The sequence below is a fragment of the Pelecanus crispus genome, chromosome 1, assembly GCF_030463565.1.
Source record: "Pelecanus crispus isolate bPelCri1 chromosome 1, bPelCri1.pri, whole genome shotgun sequence".
In the NCBI taxonomy this organism is placed as follows: Eukaryota; Metazoa; Chordata; class Aves; order Pelecaniformes; family Pelecanidae; genus Pelecanus; species Pelecanus crispus.
Window position 1 is genome coordinate 225993999 of NC_134643.1, and position 22368 is coordinate 226016366.

General features: G+C 51.1%; 1 protein-coding gene across 2 annotated transcripts in view; it reads right to left on the reverse strand.

The window, feature by feature from the left end:
- Positions 1-2615, reverse strand: part of POLD3 (DNA polymerase delta 3, accessory subunit) — a 28759-nt gene extending 26144 nt beyond the window's left edge. For both annotated transcript variants that reach the window (XM_075725851.1, XM_075725860.1), the window contains exon 1: positions 2556-2615. In XM_075725851.1, the coding sequence (XP_075581966.1) occupies positions 2556-2615 (60 nt within the window). The remainder of the gene's footprint in view (positions 1-2555) is intronic.
- Positions 2616-22368: the final 19753 nt, after the last annotated feature.

Sequence of the window (22368 nt, forward strand, 5' to 3'; positions counted from 1 at the left end):
GGTAAATCAAACTTTTTAGACTCCCCCCCTCCAAGAAACCCCCAGCAAAACCTGTTAGAAGTGAGAACACTGGTGCTTTAATGAGTAGATTGAATCCCTGAGACCTGAACAAACTACCTATCCTAAAAGGTGGGGTTTTGCGAATGCCTTCTTGGAATGCCATCACATAAATAAAAGCCATTCAAAACACTTGCCCTACTTAGCTTCACAAATGAGAGAAAAAAAAAAAGAAACAGCACGTTTTTTAATTGTGAGAAGCTCTTATTTCTCTCCCGAATGACTACTGAGGATTTATTGGATTTCTGCTGCCTCACCTGTCACGGGGATCTCCAGCTGCATCACAAGTCCGAACATGCAGTGTGCTAAATCTCAGGAGACTACAGCTCTAAACCCAGCCCTGCCACCGACTTGCTATATTATTTAGGCAAGGCATGTCTTTTATACCTGTTTCTCCTCCCGCTCTGCCCTTTTAAACTAATCCTCAGGCTAGGGCCTCTCCTGTCTCAAATACAACAGTTAAATTAAATTGTTATTAGTCTAGCAGTTTACTGAAATAAACTCTAATGACATTGGCAGTTCATGTTAATACAAGTGCTTTAACAGACAAGATGCACCAGCTTTACTGTATCACCTTCTAGGCAAAAATCTTTATTTTGAAAGAAACACAGACATGCACGCTTACCGTTTTTCTGAATGGTCCTAAAAAAAGCAAGGCTTCAAGGGGCTACAGACAATAAGTAGTAATTTTACTTTTAAGCTGAAATAGTGTTCCAGACTGCCTCAGCCTTTCATAGAAAAAACCCCACTGTTTCATACTGTTGTGGCTTAACCTGGCAGGCAGCTAAACACCACACAGGTGTAGGAGGAGAAGAAATGGCCTCAAGCTGCACCAGGGCAGGTTTAGATTGGATATTAGGAAAAATTTCTTCAGGGAAAGAGTGGTCAAGCACTGGAACAGGCTGCCCAGAGAGGAGGTGGAGTCCCCATCCCTGGAGGGGTTCAAAAAATGGGCAGAGGTGGCACTTGGGGACATGGTTTAGTGGGCATGGGGGTGTTGGGTTGATGGTTGGACTGATGATCTTAGAGGTCCTTTCCAACCTTAGTGATTCCTAGTTTTTACTTTCATTCAAAAATAATCCAGCCACCAGGGCAGGAAACATGAAATTGCTACTCTCCCCTTAACTGCTTTAGTGGTGGCCTTGGTAGTGTTAGGTTAGTGGTTGGACTGGATGATCTTAAAGGTCTTTTCCAACCTAAATGATTCTATCTGTTTGCTTGCTCCCCCACTCCCCAGTAGGATGGGAGAGAGGATTGGGGGGGGGGGGGGGGGAAGTAAAATTCATGGGTTGAGATAAAGACAGTTTAATAGGACAGAAAAGGAAGGGAAAATAATAGTAATACACAAAATAAGTGATGCACAATGCAATTGCTCACCACCTGCTGACTGACACGCAGCCAGTCCCCAAGCAGCGACTGCAATCCCCCCAGCCCACTCTCCCCAGTTTATATACTGGGCATGACATCGTACGGTATGGAATATCCCTTTGGCCAGTTTGGGTCAGCTCTCCTGGCTGTGCCCCCTCCCAGCTTCTTGTGCCCCTGGCAGAGCATGGGAAGCTGAAAAGTCCTTGACTAGCGTAAGCACTACTGAGCAACAACTAAACCATCAGTGTGTTATCAACATTATTCTCATCCTAAATCCAAAACACAGCACTATGGCAGCTACTGGGAAGAAAATTAACTCTATCCCAGCCGAAACCAGGACACATACACTTCTGTTATTTATGCCTTGAGCTAAAACACTGCTGTCACTACAGTGTTTTGGGTGTTTTTGAGGAAAAACAGCTCACCCATTAGGGAGCATAAGGAATGTGGGGAGAGCTGCTTTTCCTGCGATATAAATGATGCCATTACCGAGTCTCTTCAGAGACATTAAATTCATTTAAAGTCAAAGGGGGAAAAAAATCCTGACAAGAAATACATCTCCTGTCCGGCTTGACAGGTCTGCGTTGCGACCTGCGGAAAAGCAAACACTGCAAACCCGGCCAGGCACCGCACACGTGTCCCCAAAGATGAGTAAAACTTGAGCAAAGAGCCCTGAGGGGCAGGGCAGCCTGCGGAGGCCTCTTTTCTTCTGCGGCTTCCGAGAAGAGGCAGGGCACCCACGCGTGTCCCGCAGGTGGGTGCGATGGCAGGGGGAAGCACAGGCTCTGCCTCACCTTCCGCCTGCCACGGAAAGCGGCTGCAGCCTGCGGGTTTGGGCGGAAGGGAAGGGAAAGGGGGGGAAGCCCGAGCACCGGTGTCCCCTCAGGCGCTGACACGGTGCCAGACCGTGGCACTGCAGCCCCCCCCCCCCCCCGCCCCCGCCTCATTTCTAGCACCCCCAAAGCCAGGTTTGGGGCCCAGCCTCAGGGGCTCCCCCAAACATGGAGGCTGAGCCGCCCCCCCAACGGCGGCCACGGTCGGGGGGGGGGGGGGGGGGGGGGTCGCTGCCTCCTGAGGGGGCCGCGCAACAGCGGCGGCCTCCTGCACCCCACCCCCCGGGCGGGACTCACGATGCGGTTCTGGTCGGTGACGAACTCGTCGATGTTCTCGAGGTAGAGCTCGTCCTCCATGGCGGGCAGGGCCGGGTAGGCCGCGGGCGGGAGGAGCCCGGCGCCGTTCCCGCGCAGCTCAGGGCCGCGGCCGCCACCCCGTTGCCATGGCAACCCGCCCGGCGGTGGCGACGGTGGCCGCGCGGGGACAGAAAGGAGCGCGCTGCCCGCCAGGCGGTGCCTCCCCGTCCTTGTGCCCGCCCCGCTCCGGTCAGGCCACGCCCCTCCGCCCACCCCGCCCCGCCCCGCCGCCTCGCGGCGTCGCCTCAGGGACCCGCAGAACCAGGCTGTCCTCTCACGGACCCAGGGTGTCACCTCAGGGACCCACGGAGCCAGGTTATCCCCTCACAGCCCCAGGGTGTCCCCTCAGGGAGCCAGGGTGTCCCCTCAGGGACCCGCAGAACCAGGGTGTCCCCTCACGGAGCCAGGGTGTCCCCTCAGGGACCCGCAGAACCAGGGTGTCCCCTCATGGAACCAGGGTGTCCCCTCACGGAGCCAGGATGTCCCCTCAGGGACCCACGGAACCAGGGTGTCCCCTCACAGAGCCAGTGTGTCCCCTCAGGGACCCACGGAACCAGGCTGTCCCCTCATGGAGCCAGGGTGTCCCCTCAGGGACCCATGTTGTCACGGCCCCATGGCCCCAGGGTGTCCCCTCAGGGACCCACGCTGTCCCCTCAGGGACCCATACGGCCCCAGGGTATCCCCTCAGGGACCCATGGCCCCAGGTTGTCCCCTCAGGGACCCATGCCATCACCTCACAGACCCACGCTGTCCCCTCAGGGACCCATACGGCCCCAGGGTATCCCCTCAGGGACCCATGGCCCCAGGTTGTCCCCTCAGGGACCCATGCCATCACCTCACAGACCCAGGGTGTCCCCTCAGGGACCCACACTGTCTCCTCAGGGACCCATGTTGTCCTTTCACGGCCCCATGGCCCCAGGCTGTCCCCTCAGGGACCCACGGAGCCAGGTTATCCCCTCACAGCCCCAGGGTGTCCCCTCAGGGACCCACGCTGTCCCTTCACGGAGCCAGGTTGTCCCCTCAGTGACACATGGATCCAGGGTCTCCCCTCAGGGACCCACGCTGTCCCCTCATGGACCCACGGCCCCAGGTTGTCCCCTCAGGGACCCACGGCCCCAGGTTGTCCCCTCAGGGACCCACGCTGTCCCCTCAGGGACACACAGAACCAGGCTGTCCCCTCAGGGACCCACGGCCCCACGCTGTCCCCTCAGGGACCCACGGCCCCAGGTTGTCCCCTCAGGGACCCACGGCCCCACGCTGTCCCCTCAGGGACCCACGCTGTCCCCTCAGGGACCCACGGCCCCAGGTTGTCCCCTCAGGGACCCATGCTGCACCTTCAGGGACCCACAGCCCCACGCTCTCCCCTCAGGGACCCACGGCCTTCCCGCCATCCCGCTGCTCCTCGCCTCCGCCATCCTGGCCACGGGCTGACCCAGCTCCTTGTCCCCGACATGCAGGGCAGGATGAGACATGGCGCGGAGCAAGGGAGGGTAACCCACCGGCTTGCTGGGAATCACCAATTTTCCCTTTTTCTGATTTTCCTTTTTCTTCAGCCCTGCCTGATCCTCGCTGGAATGGCGGAGGCAAACCAGGCGTCGGAGTCTTGCCGCTCCCTCCCCCAAATAAATGCTGCCGCTGTTAAAAGGCAGAGGTGAGGTGTTCTTTAAAACCGTTCTTGTTCTCAGTTAAACCGTCCCCATATTTCCACTGGTGACCACTTCCAGCACTTGCCACAACGCCAGCTAAATATTACTCCACGCTTTCTTTTTTAAGATAAATAGCAGATGCTGGAACACAACATTCCCAATCTTTAATTCCCAATCCCATCCTGTTTGCGTCCCGGTTTTAATACAACATCACAGTAAGCTGAGGACTTCATTGGTATATCTATATTGTTTTCTAAATATTTCTCCATGATGAAATTGATTTAAAATCTCATAAAGTCTATGAGGTGGTTCTGAGGTGTTTTTTTTTTCCTTACAAAGTGGATTATACTACATTTTATTTGCCAAGGTTCTTATTTACCTGTCCTGGCCGGTTTATAGCATGGTCCCATGCGGGCGCTGGCTGAGACATTGCTGCTGCTGGGAGAGGGATGCCTGGCATCTCCCACCCTCCCTGGACCTCATCAGCCCGAATCCCTCTGCCTCCTACACATTTATCAGCTTGTTTTAGCTCAATAAATTGATTTTTTCCATATACTGTCTAGTTAGGTTAGCAAAGTGTTGCCTACAAATTGAGCCTGAGATTTAAAGGGTCAGGAATAGTCTGTAACACATGAAATGACCTGGAATCAATCCCATAGACCTCTCCCTTCATGGGGAAAATAAAACTCTTACGGCAGGGACCTGTTGCCTTGACGCTGCACGCAGATGGCTTGCTTCATTTGACTGACAGTTAGGTAAAAGCAACACAAATAAGTTCTTAGTGTCTAACGTTTCTGCGGGAGAGAACTGATGCATGTTTCCTCTGCTCTCTGCGTTTTCAGGTGGGCTGCGGTGCTGAGCTGAAAAATGTGCTTTTCGGGTCAGGAGTGAGTTCCTCTGATGAAGAGATCAGTGAAACATTACCTTTACGAGCACCAGGTCTTTTCCTGATTTATATATTGTCTCTAGGAGTACTGGCTTCGGGAAATTGAGAGGTCCACGTGGAGTTCCACAGCTTATGGGACTGAACCGCTCGTCAGGAGAACGTCAAATGGAATTTGGGTGTGTGAGATGAATGCGTTCCTGTATTGGTACTGAGAGCTGTAATGGAGGAGCAGTAGAGAGACAGACTCTGCTGGTTTGCAAGAAAAGATCACAAAATTAGCCTTAACATCTTGAAGGAGTAATCTTCCTCTAGGTGCCCGAGGTTGTGACACCAGCCTTAATGTATTAATATTGCAAAGTATTAATCAGCAAGTGCTGAGCAAGAACCTTTCACTCTGTGAAGTCAAGAGATTTTTTCTGATTTCAAAAGGAGCAGGAGAAAGGTCAAAATCATTACCCACATACTGCTCTTCATTACGAAAAGGCAATGATTTTTTGCAGATTCTGGGACTTGCTGGTTATTCTTGTCACTAATATGAGACGTCTCCACTTCTGCCCAGAGCTAATGAAGAGTCATTATGCAATTTCATCTTGTGAATCAAGTCCTTGGGCAAAAATATTCCTATCCAATGGTGCTTGAAACACAGCAGCTGACAAAGAAAGAAGTAAAAAGTACAGCCTGTGACCAAAGAATGGAGCAGTTTAATATTAATGCCTTTTTACATTATTCTTACAGTTGAAGTAAAAAGAAATGGTGATGTGACAGACAGAACCACTTAAACTCCCGAAACAGCACCACAGAGAGGGATACAAAGAGGCTTGGGGTGAGTTATGAGATTTTCTTGAGGTTGTACATCAGATCAGGATGGAGAAGAAGAACAAAGGTGCGCTGACCCATTTGTGACTTTATGCTGTGAATGCATTCATCCCATACAAATATTGCAGTCATCAGCTGCAATAAGCTCAAGAAGTGGGCCTGTGTGACCCTCATGAGGTTCAACAAGGCCAAGTGCAAGGTCCTGCACCTGGGATGGGGCAACCCCCAATATCAATGCAGGCTGGGGGATGAAGGGATGGAGAGCAGCCCTGTGGAGAAGGACTTGGGGGTACTGGGGGATGAAAAGCTGGACATGAGCTGGCAATGTGCACTGGCAGCCCAGAAAGCCAACCCCATCCTGGGCTGCATCCCCAGCAGCGTGGCCAGCAGGTCGAGGGAGGGGATTCTGCCCCTCTGCTCCGCTCTGGGCAGACCCCACCTGCAGCCCTGCGTCCAGCTCTGGGGCCCTCAGCACAAGGAGGACACGGAGCTGTTGGAGCGGGTCCAGAGGAGGCCACCAAAATGATCCGAGGGCTGGAGCCCCTCTGCTCCGAGGCCAGGCTGAGGGAGCTGGGGTTGTTCAGCCTGGAGAAGAGAAGGCTGCGGGGAGACCTTGGTGTGGCCTTGCAGTGCTGAAAGGGGGCCTACAGGAAGGGTGGGGACAAGCTTTTTAGTAGGACCTGTTGCAATAGGACAAGGGGTAATGGCTTTAAAGTAAAAGAGGGGAGATTCAGGCTGGATATAAGGAAGAAATCCTTTATGCTGAGGGTGGTGAGGCACTGGCACAGGTTGCCCAGAGAGGTGGCAGATGCCCCATCCCTGGAAACATCCCAGGCCAGGTTGGATGGGGCTCTGAGCAACCTGCTCTAGTGGAACATGTCCCTGCCCATGGCAGGGGGTTGGACTGGATGGCCTTGAAAGGTCCCTTCTCACCCAAACCGTTCTGTGATTCTATGATCAGCGGAGATCAAACAGCTTGGTAACCGAATGCTCGTGGACCTCGTACTCCAGCTAAGCTAACGAAGGATGTGTGTGATAACCTGGCTTGTTTGTGCTCTTATCTCCGCTTGCCCTTCAACCTGGCAAATATTGCCACTTTTCAGGTTGTACATACTAGATCCAAGGTGTAAACCAGGTGCATCTCCCTGCTATCACTGTAGACAGCAGCAATCCAGGGTCCCAGAGAATTCTCCTGAGGAAGGCAGAGCGTGCAGCAATCACCCTGCTAGTACACACAGCCCAGTTTTCAGTGCCAGCATCAACACCTGTCACAGTTCAAAACGGTCTTTAAAATATCTCCTTGCAACCTGGATGACTTTGTCAATTTTTTTTTTATCATAAATCTACCAAATGCTACGCTCATCTTGGAAACAGGACAGCACTAGTTGTCTAGTTATGATGTGCAGTATAGCATAGAATCATAGAATCATAGAATTGTTTAGGTTGGAAAAGACCTTTAAGATCATCCAGTCCAACCAGTAACCTAACACTACCAAGTCCACACTAAACCAATTAAGGGTAGAGTAGCAACCCCATGCGTCCTGGCTTGGTGGCTGGATCATTTATAATGAAAATAAAAACTAGGAATCATTAAGATTGGAAAGGACCTCGACGATCATCATTCCAATCATCAACCCAACACCCCCATGCCCACTAAACCATGTCCCCAAGTGCCACGTCTGCCCGTTTTTTGAACCCTTCCAGGGATGGTGACTCTACCCCCTCTCTGGGCAGCCTGTTCCAATGCTTGACAACCCTTTCCGTGAAGAAATTTCTCCCAATATCCAATCTAAACCTCCCCTGGCGCAGCTTGAGCCCATTTCCTCTTGTCCTATCGCTAACTACATGGGAGAAGAGACCAACACCCACCTCACTGCACCCTCCTGTCAGGTAGTTGTAGGGAGCAATAAGGTCTCCCCTCAGCCTCCTCTTCTCCAGACTAAACAACCCCAGTTCCCTCAACCGCTAATATGTTATTAGTTTGCATATTAAATGAGAGCTGGGTAGCTACAGACTGGCTCGTTAACTTGAACGAGGAGCTGAAGACTAGAACTTATCCTGTCTCCTTTCCCTGGATGGTAACACTTGTAAATGATCTTTCACAGCTAAAATACATAAAGTAATTTCAAAAGAAGGAAAAATGGGAACAAGAGAAATAATCTCGTCGTAATGCAGCAAACTGACAGATGCTGAAGATTGTGTGCCTGGGATTTCTCTTGCACAGCTGGAGATGGTAGGGTGTATGAATCCTAATGCAGGATTTGAAATTACTTTGGGAGTATTCCCTTAAAAGGTCTGCTAATACTCTTTTGTATAGGATTTGCAGTACTCTCGTATGAGGCTCTGAAAAAAGTACATTAAATACATTCCACTCCAAAGAAGTAGAGAAGTGTTATCCTCATTTCAAAGATGATGACGCTGAGACACAGAGAGGTTATTTGATTTGTCCAAGAATCTTTCAATACTCCCAGGTGTAAAGCCCAAGTCTCCTGACTCCCAATCTTTTTTTTCCTCAAAGCACTATAAAGGATTCTTTCAAAGCTGGCTTGTTAGTAACAAAATGTCTTGTACTTAGAGCTGCCCACAGCCAAAACCACCAACACCAGCAGAAACTGAGCCTGAGGACTCATAATAACAGTTGTTTCACAAGGGCTTTCCAAAAAACAGAAAAGAATGGGCAGAGTCTCTGGAAATTTATTATATATAGTAGCTGGCAAGCATCTGCCTGAGGAGGAGTTTGAGTGAAAGGAGTTCTGTTGAAGTTCTAATTAATGCCGTATGAGGGGGAACTTCCTCGAGCAACCGAGCAGTGCTGAAGGGAGAACAGAAATGTAGAGGTCCCAGTGTCAAAGCACAGTTAATTGAATCTGTCCAAAACTCATCTAGATACTGGCACCTGTTTCCTTTTGGAGCTCATCAAATCTATTGGAGGCTTCTGAAGATCCAGTTTTGGGGCAGAAATGCATCCCACCTGAGCAGAAGTGGGGGATTTCAGTTATGAAATGAACGTCGTAAGACAGATGTATAAGGAGATACAGAGCCTGACCCTCCTCCTTTCTGCCACCAAGATGAATTACAAATAACCAGGTAGAATTAGTGTGTTCTTTTCAGAAGGAAACCTGTGTGATGAGTGAGTTATAGTTAAGGAAGGAGGCAAGGTGATGACTCCGTCCTTAACTATACAAAATGGATAATCATAGCTGGAAGACTTAGGATCAAACACCATCAGAAAAACAGTGGGAATTAGCATCATGGAATCATAGAATCATTTAGGTTGGAAAAGACCTTTAAGATCATCGAGTCCAACCCTTAACCTAACACAATTAGTTTGCTTCTAGGCTTGCAAGGGTCAGAATCAGTACAGGTAAGTCCAAAAACTAGAACAAAAATTGGTATCACAGGAGACAGCTACATGTGAGACAGATGCGTATGTTTGCACGGCTTAATCATCTTTTCTATGTTCTTTTCGATGCATGTTCACAACAAAAAAATTCTTGAGATGCTCAAAGAGTGAGGCAGCAATAATGCTGACAAGGGAGAGGCATCTGAGAAACTACTAAGATAAGTTTCAGGTGGAAGAAGAATATATGAGCGGGAATGCATCTCCCCTCTGACAACCAGCAGAGGACAGCAGCGTGGCTGCTGACAGCTGGTCCCTGTCTATCTTGGTTAGCCAAATCACTCCTGGCACCGCTGACAGTACCGACTACTGTCTCCACTAGCGACACGGAGAGTTTTAGACACCCAGCATATGTGGAGACACCTAAATTTAAGTGTCTTAATCTGGAGCTAGTTCCCAGTCCACTCACGTGTTTTGCGGTGCGTCACAGTGCTACGTGCCTTCGTGAAGAGAAATGTTGCATTGTTAACGGTACGAGCAGATAGATTTACTTTTACACCTTGTATGGTCTTTTGTGCTGAGCTTTTTGTACTTTTGTATTAAGAGTGACTTCTCAAAAAATAAAAATGCAAGGTTTAAGCACTACAGTAGAAAAAGGCACATGTAGCCAACTGGGAATATATCAGCCAGAAAAACATAATCTCTGCTATCACCAAGTACATGTTAACACATCTGAACAAAGATGACCGACATGAACGTCTTCAGAAGCATCACGACAGATTTCCCATGTTGAGTCACATTAGTAGCTGGCATTTCTGACTTCAGGTTATTAACTAACACCCACATCTCATTCCGAGCATGTTCTCGGGGCTGTTTGCATGGGAAGATTGATGGAATAGTTCCCCTATGGACTCCTGTTCTTGACGTCTTTTATTTCAAGATAATTAGTGTGCCTCAGCATGGAGTATTTGACATTTATTCAATAGTAGGATGGTCACAGAAGGAGCTGTGGGAGAACAGCTTGTTTTCTAGCAGCTATGCGGATCTGTTTCCACAAGCAGACAGGCTATTAAAGAAGATAAACAAGAGTAATCGCTAGGAAATAATGAAAATCCTCTGAAGAATGACTACTGATAAAGCAGAGATGAGGATGAGCAGGAAAGCATCTCCCCAAATACAGGGCAGCACACAGCTACACCATCCCGGGGACAGCAGGCAAGGTGATATCGGGAGCAAACTCTTAAAGGCGTCAGCTCAGCCGTGTCACATACTGTGGCCAGGGTGAGACTCATGGAATCATCGAATCGTTTAGGTCGAAAAGACCTTTAAGATCATACAGTCCAACCATTAGCCTAACACTACCAAGCCCACCACTAAACCAATTCAGGGCAGAGTCATAATTTCATGTTTCCTGCCTTGGGGGCTGGATTATTTTTAATGAAAGCAAAAACTAGGAATCACTAAGGTTGGAAAGGGTCTCTAAGATCATCAGTCCAACCATCAACCCAACACCCCCATGCCCACTAAACCATGTCCCAAAGTGCCATGTCTACACCTTTTTTGAACCCTTCCAGGGATGGGGACTCCCCCACCTCTCTGGGCAGCCTGTTCCAATGCTTGACCACTCTTTCAATAAAGAAAACAGGGCCACTCCTTCCCTCCTCCCTATCTTATACCCTAGTCAAAGAAAGTAATGAGAAAATTTAAGCTACCCCTTGCTTAAGCTACCTCAAGATCTGAGCTCTGAGAATAGGCTGAGGACGGGTTCTTCGATGTCTCCGTACATCTTTACTGCTAGTGAGATTCAAAAAAAGGCTGGTTAGTAGATTTGGGGGAAAATAACCCATAACAGAGTTGATAAGTGGCCACAAGAAACAGCAATTCTGAAAAAGACCCACTACAGTCGTGAGAGGGGTCATCTACTTAACAGAGCTTGCAAATGGCCAAGCAGCAACGACAGCTGATGCAGTCTGCGAATGCATTGACCTCATACCGAGGCGTGGGCACTGCATTTCCAAAATCATCTCTTCTCATGCAATTCCCTTTCTCAGTCAGCAGATGACAGTTGGACACCACGCTTGCTTGGCAGCCCTGGAGCTGCACGCCGCCAGCCTGGGCGATGAAGCTCTGCTGCTATTGCTGGGAATAGCGAAAGAACTACGTTACTCTTCAGCTTACGCAAACCAGAGCTTCTGCTGCTCTTCCCTGCCTGCTTCCCACCACCCGCTGTCTCCTCCTCACTGCCAGCACAAGCGTTTGTGCAGCCCTGCTGCGAACTGGGTCAGGAAAAGCAACTTAGGTTAAAAGAAACTTTTTCCTGCACTAAATTTAATCTGGATCAATCCCCCCCAAACCACCTCAACACTGTCACATAAACACTGCTGCTGGGGAGCAGCAGGATGGTGGCACTGCTGTGTCTGACCATGTTGCAGGCTTACACCAGTTTGAAGTGTCGATGGAGTGGTGGCATGAATCATTGAATTACAGAATCACAGAATCGTTTAGGTTGGAAAAGACCCTTAAGATCATTGAATCCAACCGTTAACCTAACACTGCCAAGTCCACCACTAACCCATGTCCCTAAGCACCACATCTACCCGTTTTTTAAACACCTCCAGGAATGGGGACTCCACCACCTCTCTGGGCAGCCTGTTCCAATGCTTGACCGCTCTTTCCATGAAGAAATTTCTCCTAATATCTGATCTAAACCTCCCCTGGTGCAGCTTGAGGCCATTTCCTCTCATCCTATCGCTTGTTACTTGGGAGAAGAGACAACACCCCCCTCCCTGCCCCCTCCTGTCAGGCAGCTGCAGAGAGCGATAAGGTCTCCCCTCAGCCTCCTCTTCTCCAGGCTGAACACCCCCAGCTCCCTCAGCCGCTCCCCACCAGCCCTGTGCTCCAGACCCTTCCCCAGCTCCGCTGCCCTTCTCTGGACACGCTCCAGCACCCCAATGTCCTTCCTGTAGTGAGGGGCCCAAAACTGGACACAGTATTCCAGGTGCGGCCTCCCCAGTGCCGAGTATAGGGGGACGATCCCTGCCCTGCTCCTGCTGGCCACACTGTTCCTGACACAAGCCAGGATGCTGTTGGCCTTCTTGGCCACCTGGGCACACTGCTGGCTCACGTTCAGCCACTGTCGACCAACACCCCCAGGTCCTTTTCCGCCGGGCAGCTTCCCAGCCACTCTTCCCCAAGCCTGCAGCGTTGCGTGGGGTTGTTGTGACCCAAGTGCAGGACCTGGCACTTGGCCTTGTTGAACCTCATCCAATTGCTGCTTCACAGCAGCTTCAGCTCATGCAAATTTTGGCTGAAACGAGCCCGCTCCCCCTGATCCCCACTGCATGGTGTACACTGGCCCTTCTGAAATGACCTGCTGTGATGCCTTGAAGAGCTGAGCAAGCTGAAGAATAACCCATTATAAACAAATAGCTGGGTTTTGGGTGAACAGCGTTGCGTGATCCCAGGAGCAACTGTGCTCTTGCACAGCTCCACAGGCATAGATCCCCAAAGAACCGCTGGCCGGGGAGGGCACACAGCAATGCCACGCGATGGTAGCCACATTTAGCAGGAGCGCACCTTGCTCTGGGCAAAGTCACTCGCCCCATGAGAACTCCAGGTGGATACAGATCCTCACTTGAATGCAATGTATTTTACCTGGCAAAGGTTGGGGAAGGAAACTGCACACATTTAATATGAGTTAAAATAAACTCACTCGATGCACATGGCCCCGACGTGTGCTGGAGTGTTTCTCTCGTGGTCGCAACAATCGCATTACTCAGCTGGCATCGTGTTTGTTTTGCTGGTAACAGAATTATATACATCCTCTTCCTCCTGCGGTCCCGTGCACTTTCTCTCACACTCTTGTTCTCTCTTTTTCTTTGTTTCACTGTGGCTATTCTTGTACTGCAACATTTTGCTCCTGGATTGACATTTGCGTTTGGTTTACGGAAGGAGTGTGCAGGCCTTAATACATCACTCAGCATTTTTTAATAAAAAAAGTCTCTTTTCATCTTTTGTTTTTTCCTCCTTTAAGTTTCCTGGTTTGAGCTTTCTGGATGATTTCCTGACCTGGGTCAATGTGCCTGGTAACTGTAAAATTACACTTTTCACCTTCTGGGCACAGTGTGTGTGTCTCTTGGTATTGCAGATTGGCTTGAGGGTAAGAAGGAGTTCACTGAAATTCTTAGCTGAGGATGTATTTTCTGTTTAGGAAAATGCCATGGGATCTGGTTCTGATTTCGCTCATACCTGCTTTGTACTCTGAGCTAACCAGATGGGCATGAGTTGAATCAAGAGAGATTCAGGCTGGACGTAAGGAGCAGCTTTTTCTCCGTGCGGACGGTCAAGCAGTGGGACAGGAGCCCAGGGAGGTTGTGCTTCGCTGTTCTTGGAGGTTTTCAAGACCTGACTGGATAAAGCCCTGAGCAACCCGGCCTGATCTCAGAGCTGACCCTGCTTTGAGCAGGAGGCTGGACCCGAGACCTCCCGAGGTCCCTTCCAACCTGAATTATGATGCTACGAACCTCTGTGATACCTGTTTTGCAGCACGGAAATGAGAGAAGCAGCAGGTCTCTAGTATGGGAGAAAAGAGAAGAAAGGGTAGGAACTTCATTAATGCCTGAAGACTTATGCTTTTGAATTTAAAAAGGCCTTGAAGATACCGCAGCATTTTTAAAATTTTAAAACTTTTTCCATTCAGAATCTAAAAGCATTTAACAAATAAAGGCAAACACAGTTGTTTCCACATCACACGTGAGTACTCGCATCTTCTGACTCCTAACTAGTCTCCTGCCTAGCCTGGGTCCCAAGTTCCCACAGCTCACATCTCTCCCAGCTCATTTTCCAACAGAAGGTCACGGAACAAGGATCATATGAAGTACGGTCATCCTGAAGGGATTCATCCCAGCGCTTCCCGCAGGAGCTGACTCCCTGCTGCACAGCGGGTGCCTGTGGCTGGCTGCGTGAGAGGGGTGATGTGAGAGCGACCTGCCCATTCTGCGGTAAATCAGATGGTGTTTGGGGCTCTTGTGCACCCTGGTGCTGCAAGGACTCCTTCAGCGGAGGCAGAGCAAGCAGTGGTTTGCTGGGATGGGGGGGGATGTCTGTGAAAGGATTGCCCAGACCACCCCAAACTGCCAGCGAGGGAGGATGGGGAGCAGGGAGGGTGGGAGGAAGTGACTGTAATTCAGAGGAGCTGGCCCTGACCTGCCGAAGTCCTGGTGGGGTGAGAAGAGACAGGAGAAATCAACATCTCAAGCTAGTAAGAGGGAGGCAGCCATTGCGTTGCTCTGTGGAAGGATGCTGTGGTGGGTTCATGGACTCTAAGCCCTGCTTTAGCTCAGATTTGGGGAAAAAGGCAGGGCCTTCTGACCCATACCTGCCCCTCATGATGCCAGCCGCACTCTCCTGTGACACTCGAATACAAAGTACACAGACAGTATAAACTGCAAACCTGCACCTGAAAGTAGCAGAACGCAGCCACTCTTTTATACTTTTAAAGAATCTTATGGGTTTAAGCATGACTAGGACAGCAACTGCTGCAAATCTGTGTGAGCCAGTAAAAATGGAGTGGGTCTCTGAGATGCCTTCTGAATTCCCTTATTTGGGAATAATAAATTTCCTATTTGGATGGGAGTGTCGATCTGCCGGAGGGTAGGATGGCCCTGCAGAGGGACCTGGACAGGCTGGACCGATGGGCCGAGGCCAACTGTATGAGGTTCAACAAGGCCAAGTGCCGGGTCCTGCACTTGGGTCACAACAACCCCACGCAACGCTGCAGGCTTGGGGAAGAGTGGCTGGGAAGCTGCCTGGCCGAAAAGGACCTGGGGGTGTTGGTCGACAGCGGCTGAACATGAGCCAGCAGTGTGCCCAGGTGGCCAAGAAGGCCAACAGCATCCTGGCTTGTGTCAGGAACAGTGTGGCCAGCAGGAGCAGGGCAGGGATCATCCCCCTGTACTCGGCGCTGGGGAGGCCGCACCTGGAATGCTGAGTCCAGTTTTGGGCCCCTCACTCCAGGAAGGACATTGGGGTGCTGGAGCGTGTCCAGAGAAGGGCAGCGGAGCTGGGGAAGGGTCTGGAGCACAGGGCTGGTGGGGAGCAGCTGAGGGAGCTGGGGGTGTTCAGCCTGGAGAAGAGGAGGCTGAGGGGAGACCTGATCGCTCTGCAGCTCCTGGCAGGAGGGGGCAGTGAGGTGGGTGTTGGGCTCTTCTCCCAAGTAACAAGCGATAGGATGAAAGGAAATGGGCTCAAGCTGCACCAGGGGAGGTTTAGATAGGATATTAGGAGAAAGCTCAATGTCCAAATGGAGACCGGTGACAAGTGGAGTCCCTCAGGGGTCTGTACTGGGACTGGTGCTATTTAACATCTTCATCAATGACCTAGACAGTGGGATCGAGTGCACCCTCAGCAAGTTCGCAGACGACGCCAAGCTGAGTGATGCAGTTGACACGCCAGAAGGACGAGATGTCGTCCAGAGGGACCTGGACAAGCTGGAGAGGTGGGGCTGTGTGAACATCATGAGGTTCAACAAGGCCAAGTGCAGGGTCCTGCACCTGGGATGGGGCAACCCCCGATATCAATGCAGGCTGGGGGATGAAGGGATGGAGAGCAGCCCTGTGGAGAAGGACTTGGGGGTACTGGGGGATGAAAAGCTGGACATGAGTCGGCAATGTGCGCTCACAGCCCAGAAAGCCAACCCCATCCTGGGCTGCATCCCCAGCAGCGTGGCCAGCGGGTCGGGACAGGATTCTGCCCCTCTGCTCCGCTCTGGGCAGACCCCACCTGCAGCCCTGCGTCCAGCTCTGGGGCCCTCAGCACAAGGAGGACACGGAGCTGTTGGAGCGGGTCCAGAGGAGGCCACCAAAATGATCCGAGGGCTGGAGCCCCTCTGCTCCGAGGCCAGGCTGAGGGAGCTGGGGTTGTTCAGCCTGGAGAAGAGAAGGCTGCGGGGAGACCTTGGTGTGGCCTTTCAGTACTGAAAGGGGGCCCATAGGAAGGATGGGGACAGACTTTTTAGAGGGAACTGTTGCAATAGGACAAGGGGTAATGGCTTTAAAGTAAAAGAGGGGAGATTCAGGCTGGATATAAGGAAGAAATCCTTTATGCTGAGGGTGGTGAGGCACTGGCACAGGTTGCCCAGAGAGGCAGTGGAGGCCCCATCCCTGGAAACATCCCAGGCCAGGTTGGACGGGGCTCTGAGCACCCTGGTCTGGTTAAAGCTGTCCCTGCTCACTGCAGGGGGTTGGGCTGGGTGAGCTCTAAACGCCCCTTCCAACCTAAAGCATTCTATGATTCTACAAAAGAGTCATCAAGCATTGGACCAGGCTGCCCAGAGAGGGGATGGAGTCCCCATCCCTGGAGGGGTTCAAAAAATGTGCAGACGTGGCACTTTGGGACATGGTTTAGTGGGCATGGTGGTGTTGGGTTGATGGTTGGACTGATGATCTTAGCGGTCCTTTCCAACCTTAATGATTCCCAGTTTTTACTTTCTTTCAAATATAATCCGGCCACCAAGGCAGGAAACATGAACTTAATTATTCCTCTCCCCTTAACTGGTTTAGTGGTGGCCTTGGTAGTGTTAGGTTACTGTTTGGACTGGATCAGCTTAAAGGTCTTTTCCAACCTAAACAATTCCATGATTCTATGATTCTATTGCCGCTGCAGCTCGCAGTCCTGGACGGATACTTACAGGTTCATCTGCTCCTTGTTACAGAAAGCAAAAGCACCAGGTCTGGTCCCTGCCAGTTGGAATAAATGATCTTTTTTCCACTCTGGTGTCTGGAATAAGACCTTTTAAAAGAGACAACTGCTTCAAAGCAGAAATAACTTCTCTCGGGAGATTAATCTCTGAAAAACATTCTAAACTGGCAGGTTTTTGGCAGCAGAAAGAGAGGACATAAGGAATAGCAATTTTTACCATCCCGACTGTCACTTTTCACATTTCTTTGCATAGAGCATGAAGAGAACAGTATCAAAGGCACTTCGAAATTCATGTGGGGTAGAGATAAAAATGCAGAAGCTGAGACTGGGGTGTGAAGAAGTTCGCTTACCAGGATGTCAGCACCGAGCCTTGCTAGGCTAGCCATGAGCGCACACTTCTGTTTTGGTAACATTAACTCCTGTCCAGTTTGTGCTCATTTTATTAATCCCCTGCCCACATCGGCCCCTGCCTGCATCAGTCCCTGCCTGTACTGTGATTGCTGGAGCGGTGTAGTCTGGCACAGCATCTGCAGTGGTCCGCAGAGCTGCAGGCAGCAGGTTCAGGACTGGGCTCTCCCTCTGGCCCTGGGTTGCGGGACAATCATGACTGCAGTATGATTTCTGCCTGCTTGTTTTCCCACTGGTAAAATGGATCCTGATCTCCTTGGTAAAATATTTCAAGATCTATCGATATGCACTTGCTCCACCTTTTTCTTCCTCTGTTGTGCTAACTCCGAAGTTTAAGCGTCAGCTCCCCCAAGGCGTGAAAAGCAAAGAGTCAACAAAACAAGGTTACTTCAAAAGAGCCGAGTTTCTAAAGGACACACCGACAAGCGGGTCTGACTCCCAGATGTTGGAGATGAGTAACAACCCGTCTAAACAACCTCTGCTCTCGCCTCTCGCCTCAGAGGCCGTGTGAAAGTGCACTGGAGAGCTGTAATTCTAGGACAAGTTGAGGCTTGGCTCTACTTATCATTTGTACCAAAGTTATTCGGGTCAGGTAGCCAAGACACAAGTTACTTGACGTGACAGATGAAGTTTGTAGTGATTTCAAATCAGTGCGACCAGGAGGTAAAACGCCCTCAGTGCACTAAAATGGCCGTCCCGTGCAGCCAGCCTTGCTCTAATCTCTACACTCCTGGGCTGTGGCTCTGGAGACATGTCGTGGAATTACAGGAGGGTTTGGGTGGGAAGGGACCTTTCAAGGCCATCCAGTCCAACCCCCTGCCATGGGCAGGGACATCTTCCACTAGAGTAGGCTGCTCAGAGCCCCGTCCAACCTGGCCTTGAATGTCTCCAGGGATGGAGCATCTACCACCTCTCTGGGCAACCTGTACCAGTGTCTCACCACCCTCAGAGTGAAAAATTTCTTCCTTTTATCCAGTCTGAATCTCCCCTCCTTTAGTTTAAATCCATTACTCCTTGTCCTGTCACAACAAGCCTTGCTAAAAAGCTTGCCCCCATCCTTCCTATGGGCCCCCTTTCAGCACTGCAAGGCCGCACTAAGGTCTCCCCGCAGCCTTCTCTTCTCCAGGCTGAACAACCCCAACTCCCTCAGCCTGGCCTCGGAGCAGAGGGGCTCCAGCCCTCGGATCATTTTGGTGGCCTCCTCTGGACCCACTCCAACAGCTCCGTGTCTGTCCCATCCTGGGGACCCCAGAGCTGGATGCGGTGCCCCAGGGGGCTCTCACCTGGACGTGTCCCCAAGTGTCCCTTCTGGGGCTGCTGTCCCCAAAGACCTGCCAACATCACTGCATGCCAGCCCTCTCTCTAACTGAGCTGTTCCAGAGGATCCTTCTTAAAAACGATGCTGTGACGAGTATTTAACCTAACCGGGATGGTTTCGGCAGGTCTGTGAAGTCGTGCTGGTTGACCAGAGGGGAAGGTGACCTCTGGCAGGGTTGCTGGCCAGCAGCTGGGGACAAACCGGAGACGAGAGCATCTTCAGCGGGGTTGATGAAGGCCAAGCGGTGCATCCAAGCCTTGTGGGTGGAAACACCAGCTCCCGGCAGCAGGGGAAGCTCAGAGGAGCGGAGCTGCCTGCCACGTTGGCTCCACGATGGGTCAAAAGATGACGACCGCCGAGAGAAGCACAATCAACACAGAAACTCACACCAGCTCTGACCCGTCTCTCCGGGCGCAGAAAGGAGCTTCCTTAACTACTTCCTTAATGCACCCCACGGCACACACAGCCCATGGCAGGGCCTTACATGTGCGCTTCCTTGTTTTTCTTCCCCGTTGTCGCAGCCTCGGGAACGTGCTTCTTTGAGTGAATTAATAGATCAGGGGGGCAGGAGCGGTTCTGGCTGTGGGACACATCCACTGAGATCCTGCCTGAATGAACTGGAGATCTCAGCCTGAGCGATTCCCTCCCAGTACCGTCAGGGAAAGGTATATAAGAGGTAGTGAAAGTGTTTGTCCTTCCAAATAACTGCAGGACTGGTAGCTGGTGCTTGCAGGACTTAATTGACGCTGGTGTCCTGCGGAGGGAATTTGCCTGACCCTTCCAAGGTATTGCACAGGAACCTGCAGGCATACAACTGGTGTAAAAGATATCAAGTTAAAATAAATCCGTCACTTAGGGCTTCCCAGCACCACCTCCTTAACGCACCAAGCTGGGAGGCCTCTCCATCACTGGAGACCCAACTGGATGTCAGCGGCGATGGCCAGCCAGGATCGGTCCCCACCGGGGCGAGAGTGATGGAGGAGGTGACCTCTGAGCTCCTTCCAGGGACGTGATCGTCCCCCCGTACTTGGCGCTGGTGAGGCCACACCTGGAATACCGTGTCCAGTTTTGGGCCCCTCACTACAAGAAGGACATTGGGGTGCTGGAGCGTGTCCAGAGAAGGGCAACAGAGCTGGGGAAGGGTCTGGAGCACAGGGCTGGTGGGGAGCGGCTGGGGGAGCTGGGGGTGTTCAGCCTGGAGAAGAGGAGGCTGAGGGGAGACCTGATCGCTCTGCAGCTCCTGACAGGAGGGGGCAGGGAGGGGGTGTTGGTCTCTTCTCCAAAGGAACAAGTGATAGGATGAGAGGAAATGGCCTCAAGCTGCGTCAGGGGAGGTTTAGATTGGATATTGGGAGAAATTTCTTCACAGAAAGAGTGGTCAAGTATTGGACCAGGCTGCCCAGAGAGGTGGTGGAGTCACCATCCCTGGAGGGGTTCAAAAAATGGGCAGACGTGGCACTTGGGGACATGGTTTAGTGGGCACGGTGGTGTTGGGCTGATGATGGACTGATGATCTTAGAGGTCCTTTCCAACCTTAGTGATTCCTAGTTTTTACTTTCATTATAAATGATCCAGCCACCAAGCCAGGAGGTGTGGGGTTGCTACTCTACCCTTAATTGGTTCAGTGGTGGCCTGGGTAATGTTAGGTTACTGGTTGGACTGGATGATCTTAAAGGTCTTTTCCAACCTAAATGATTCTATGATTCTATGATTTCAGTCCTACGGGAGAAGCGAGGCACGCGGCGACGGTTCCAGAAACAGCCAGGGATGCTCCGATGCTTTTGGGATAGGTTTTTGTTTCTTCTGAGCTTGCGTAGCCCATAGCACAGCTGGGCTCTAGCCCACGTGCTGAACTCCTGCAGGCTTCAAATAATTCACGTAATTAGCATGTGCTAACGGAGCAGCCGTTAGCCCCGCTGCTAGTGCGGCCCTTGAGTACAATTTGCTTGGGAAAAAAAAAAAAAAATTAAAAAAGGGATTTTGCTGAAAGGCTTTGGGCTGCGTGGGGAGGGAGTTGCCGTACCCGGAGGTGCAAGAGACAGGCCAGGCTGGGCACTCTGCTCCCGGCTCTGCCTGAGATGCCGGGACAGCTCCATCACCTCTCTGTGACATCTCGGCCTTGCCAAAGTCAACAGGAATTTTGTCCCGGACTTCACCGGAGCCAAGGTTTTGCCCTTTGCATCCGTCTGTAGCTCTCTGTGAGCTGTGACAGTCCCTCTTGCCAGGCACCTGTTTCACAGCCACCACTTTTGTCCTCGCCTCCCCTTCCTGCTATTAAGTCCTGACTTGCATTAGCTCTAAAGCTCCCCGAGGGAGGGTCTTGTGCCAGAAAAACGGGCTCTGCAATCAAAGGAATTGGTGAGGATTCAAGAGACGTGGCTAACGTTTAAGGCACCCAAAGGAAAAGGTACGATAGTACAGCAAATTACCCGATCACGAAGGAAAAAAAAACACTTAAAAAATACTCAAACCCTGATGGAAGGATAAAACGTGAGCCATCCATGGCTTCCGTCCACACAAATTTCCTCCCTGCTTCAAAAGCAGGATATTGACAGTAAATACCCCAGCGACGCAACCGCACTCATCTCTGTCGTCTTATTTACGAGGATCCCAGACCTATTACACACAACTCCCCTCATCTTACGCATGCAGCGCCGTGGCCAGCCAAAAAGGAAGAGCATTTGGCTTTGATCTCCAGCAAGAAGTTGATGTTTAATCATAAAAAAAAGGAAATAACTCGATACACGCACAATGTTGGTGCAAAATACGAGTCTCTCCTGCCAAGGGCAGAGACCTGGAGCAGCCCTCCTGAAGCCGATGGTCGAAACGATGATCCCACCCCAAGCGAGCCGGGTGCTGCTCCGTCTGCTCGAATACGAGCCGATACAACAGCCCGGTGGGGTTTAGGGTGTTTTTTTCCCCCTTTTTTTCCCCCTAGGCCATATTAATTTTATAATCCACTGACGCGCTCGCTCCTTTTCACTGAGAAAGTTGAGTAAACAAAAGGGAAGCGCCTTCCCTGTCTTGCAAATACCTGCACAGAAGTTAACGCTGCCGTCGGACGAGAGCTGAATTACCTGTGGCGACAAAGGGTAGATTATCAGCGAGGCGTCTTTTTGAGAAAAACAAAGAGTTTATTCACACAGTCGATTGCTCTATAAAATCAAAACACACTTTCACACGCTTAATCCGGTCGATAACTTGAAAGGACTGAGGGCTGGGAAGAGTTTGCTCAGGTTTTAATGGTTGACTCATTAGCGGCACGACCAGAATTGCGTTATTTTCTACATTTGTAATAAACAGTCGAGGTGGGAACGTTTCATTGCTTCCAAAGTCGCAGGGTGACTAATCGCAGCGTACATCAGCGCTTCAGCAGTATAATAACTTTATTTACTGTCCATGACCTTGAGGTGTTGCCCCAGAATCCCAATTTTATCCCATTTTGAGTAGATCACCCAGCCCCAGCCCCGCCAGGACGCCCCGTCCCCGTGCCCTGCCCTCACCCCCTGCCCGTGCCCCCCTCGCACCGTCCCCCACTCGGGTGCCTTGTGCCCCACACGCAATGGCGGGGGCCCGATCCCTGCTCCCCACGCCCTCCGGCAGCCCCTGTCCTCGTCCCCATGCCTTATCCCCCGTCCCCC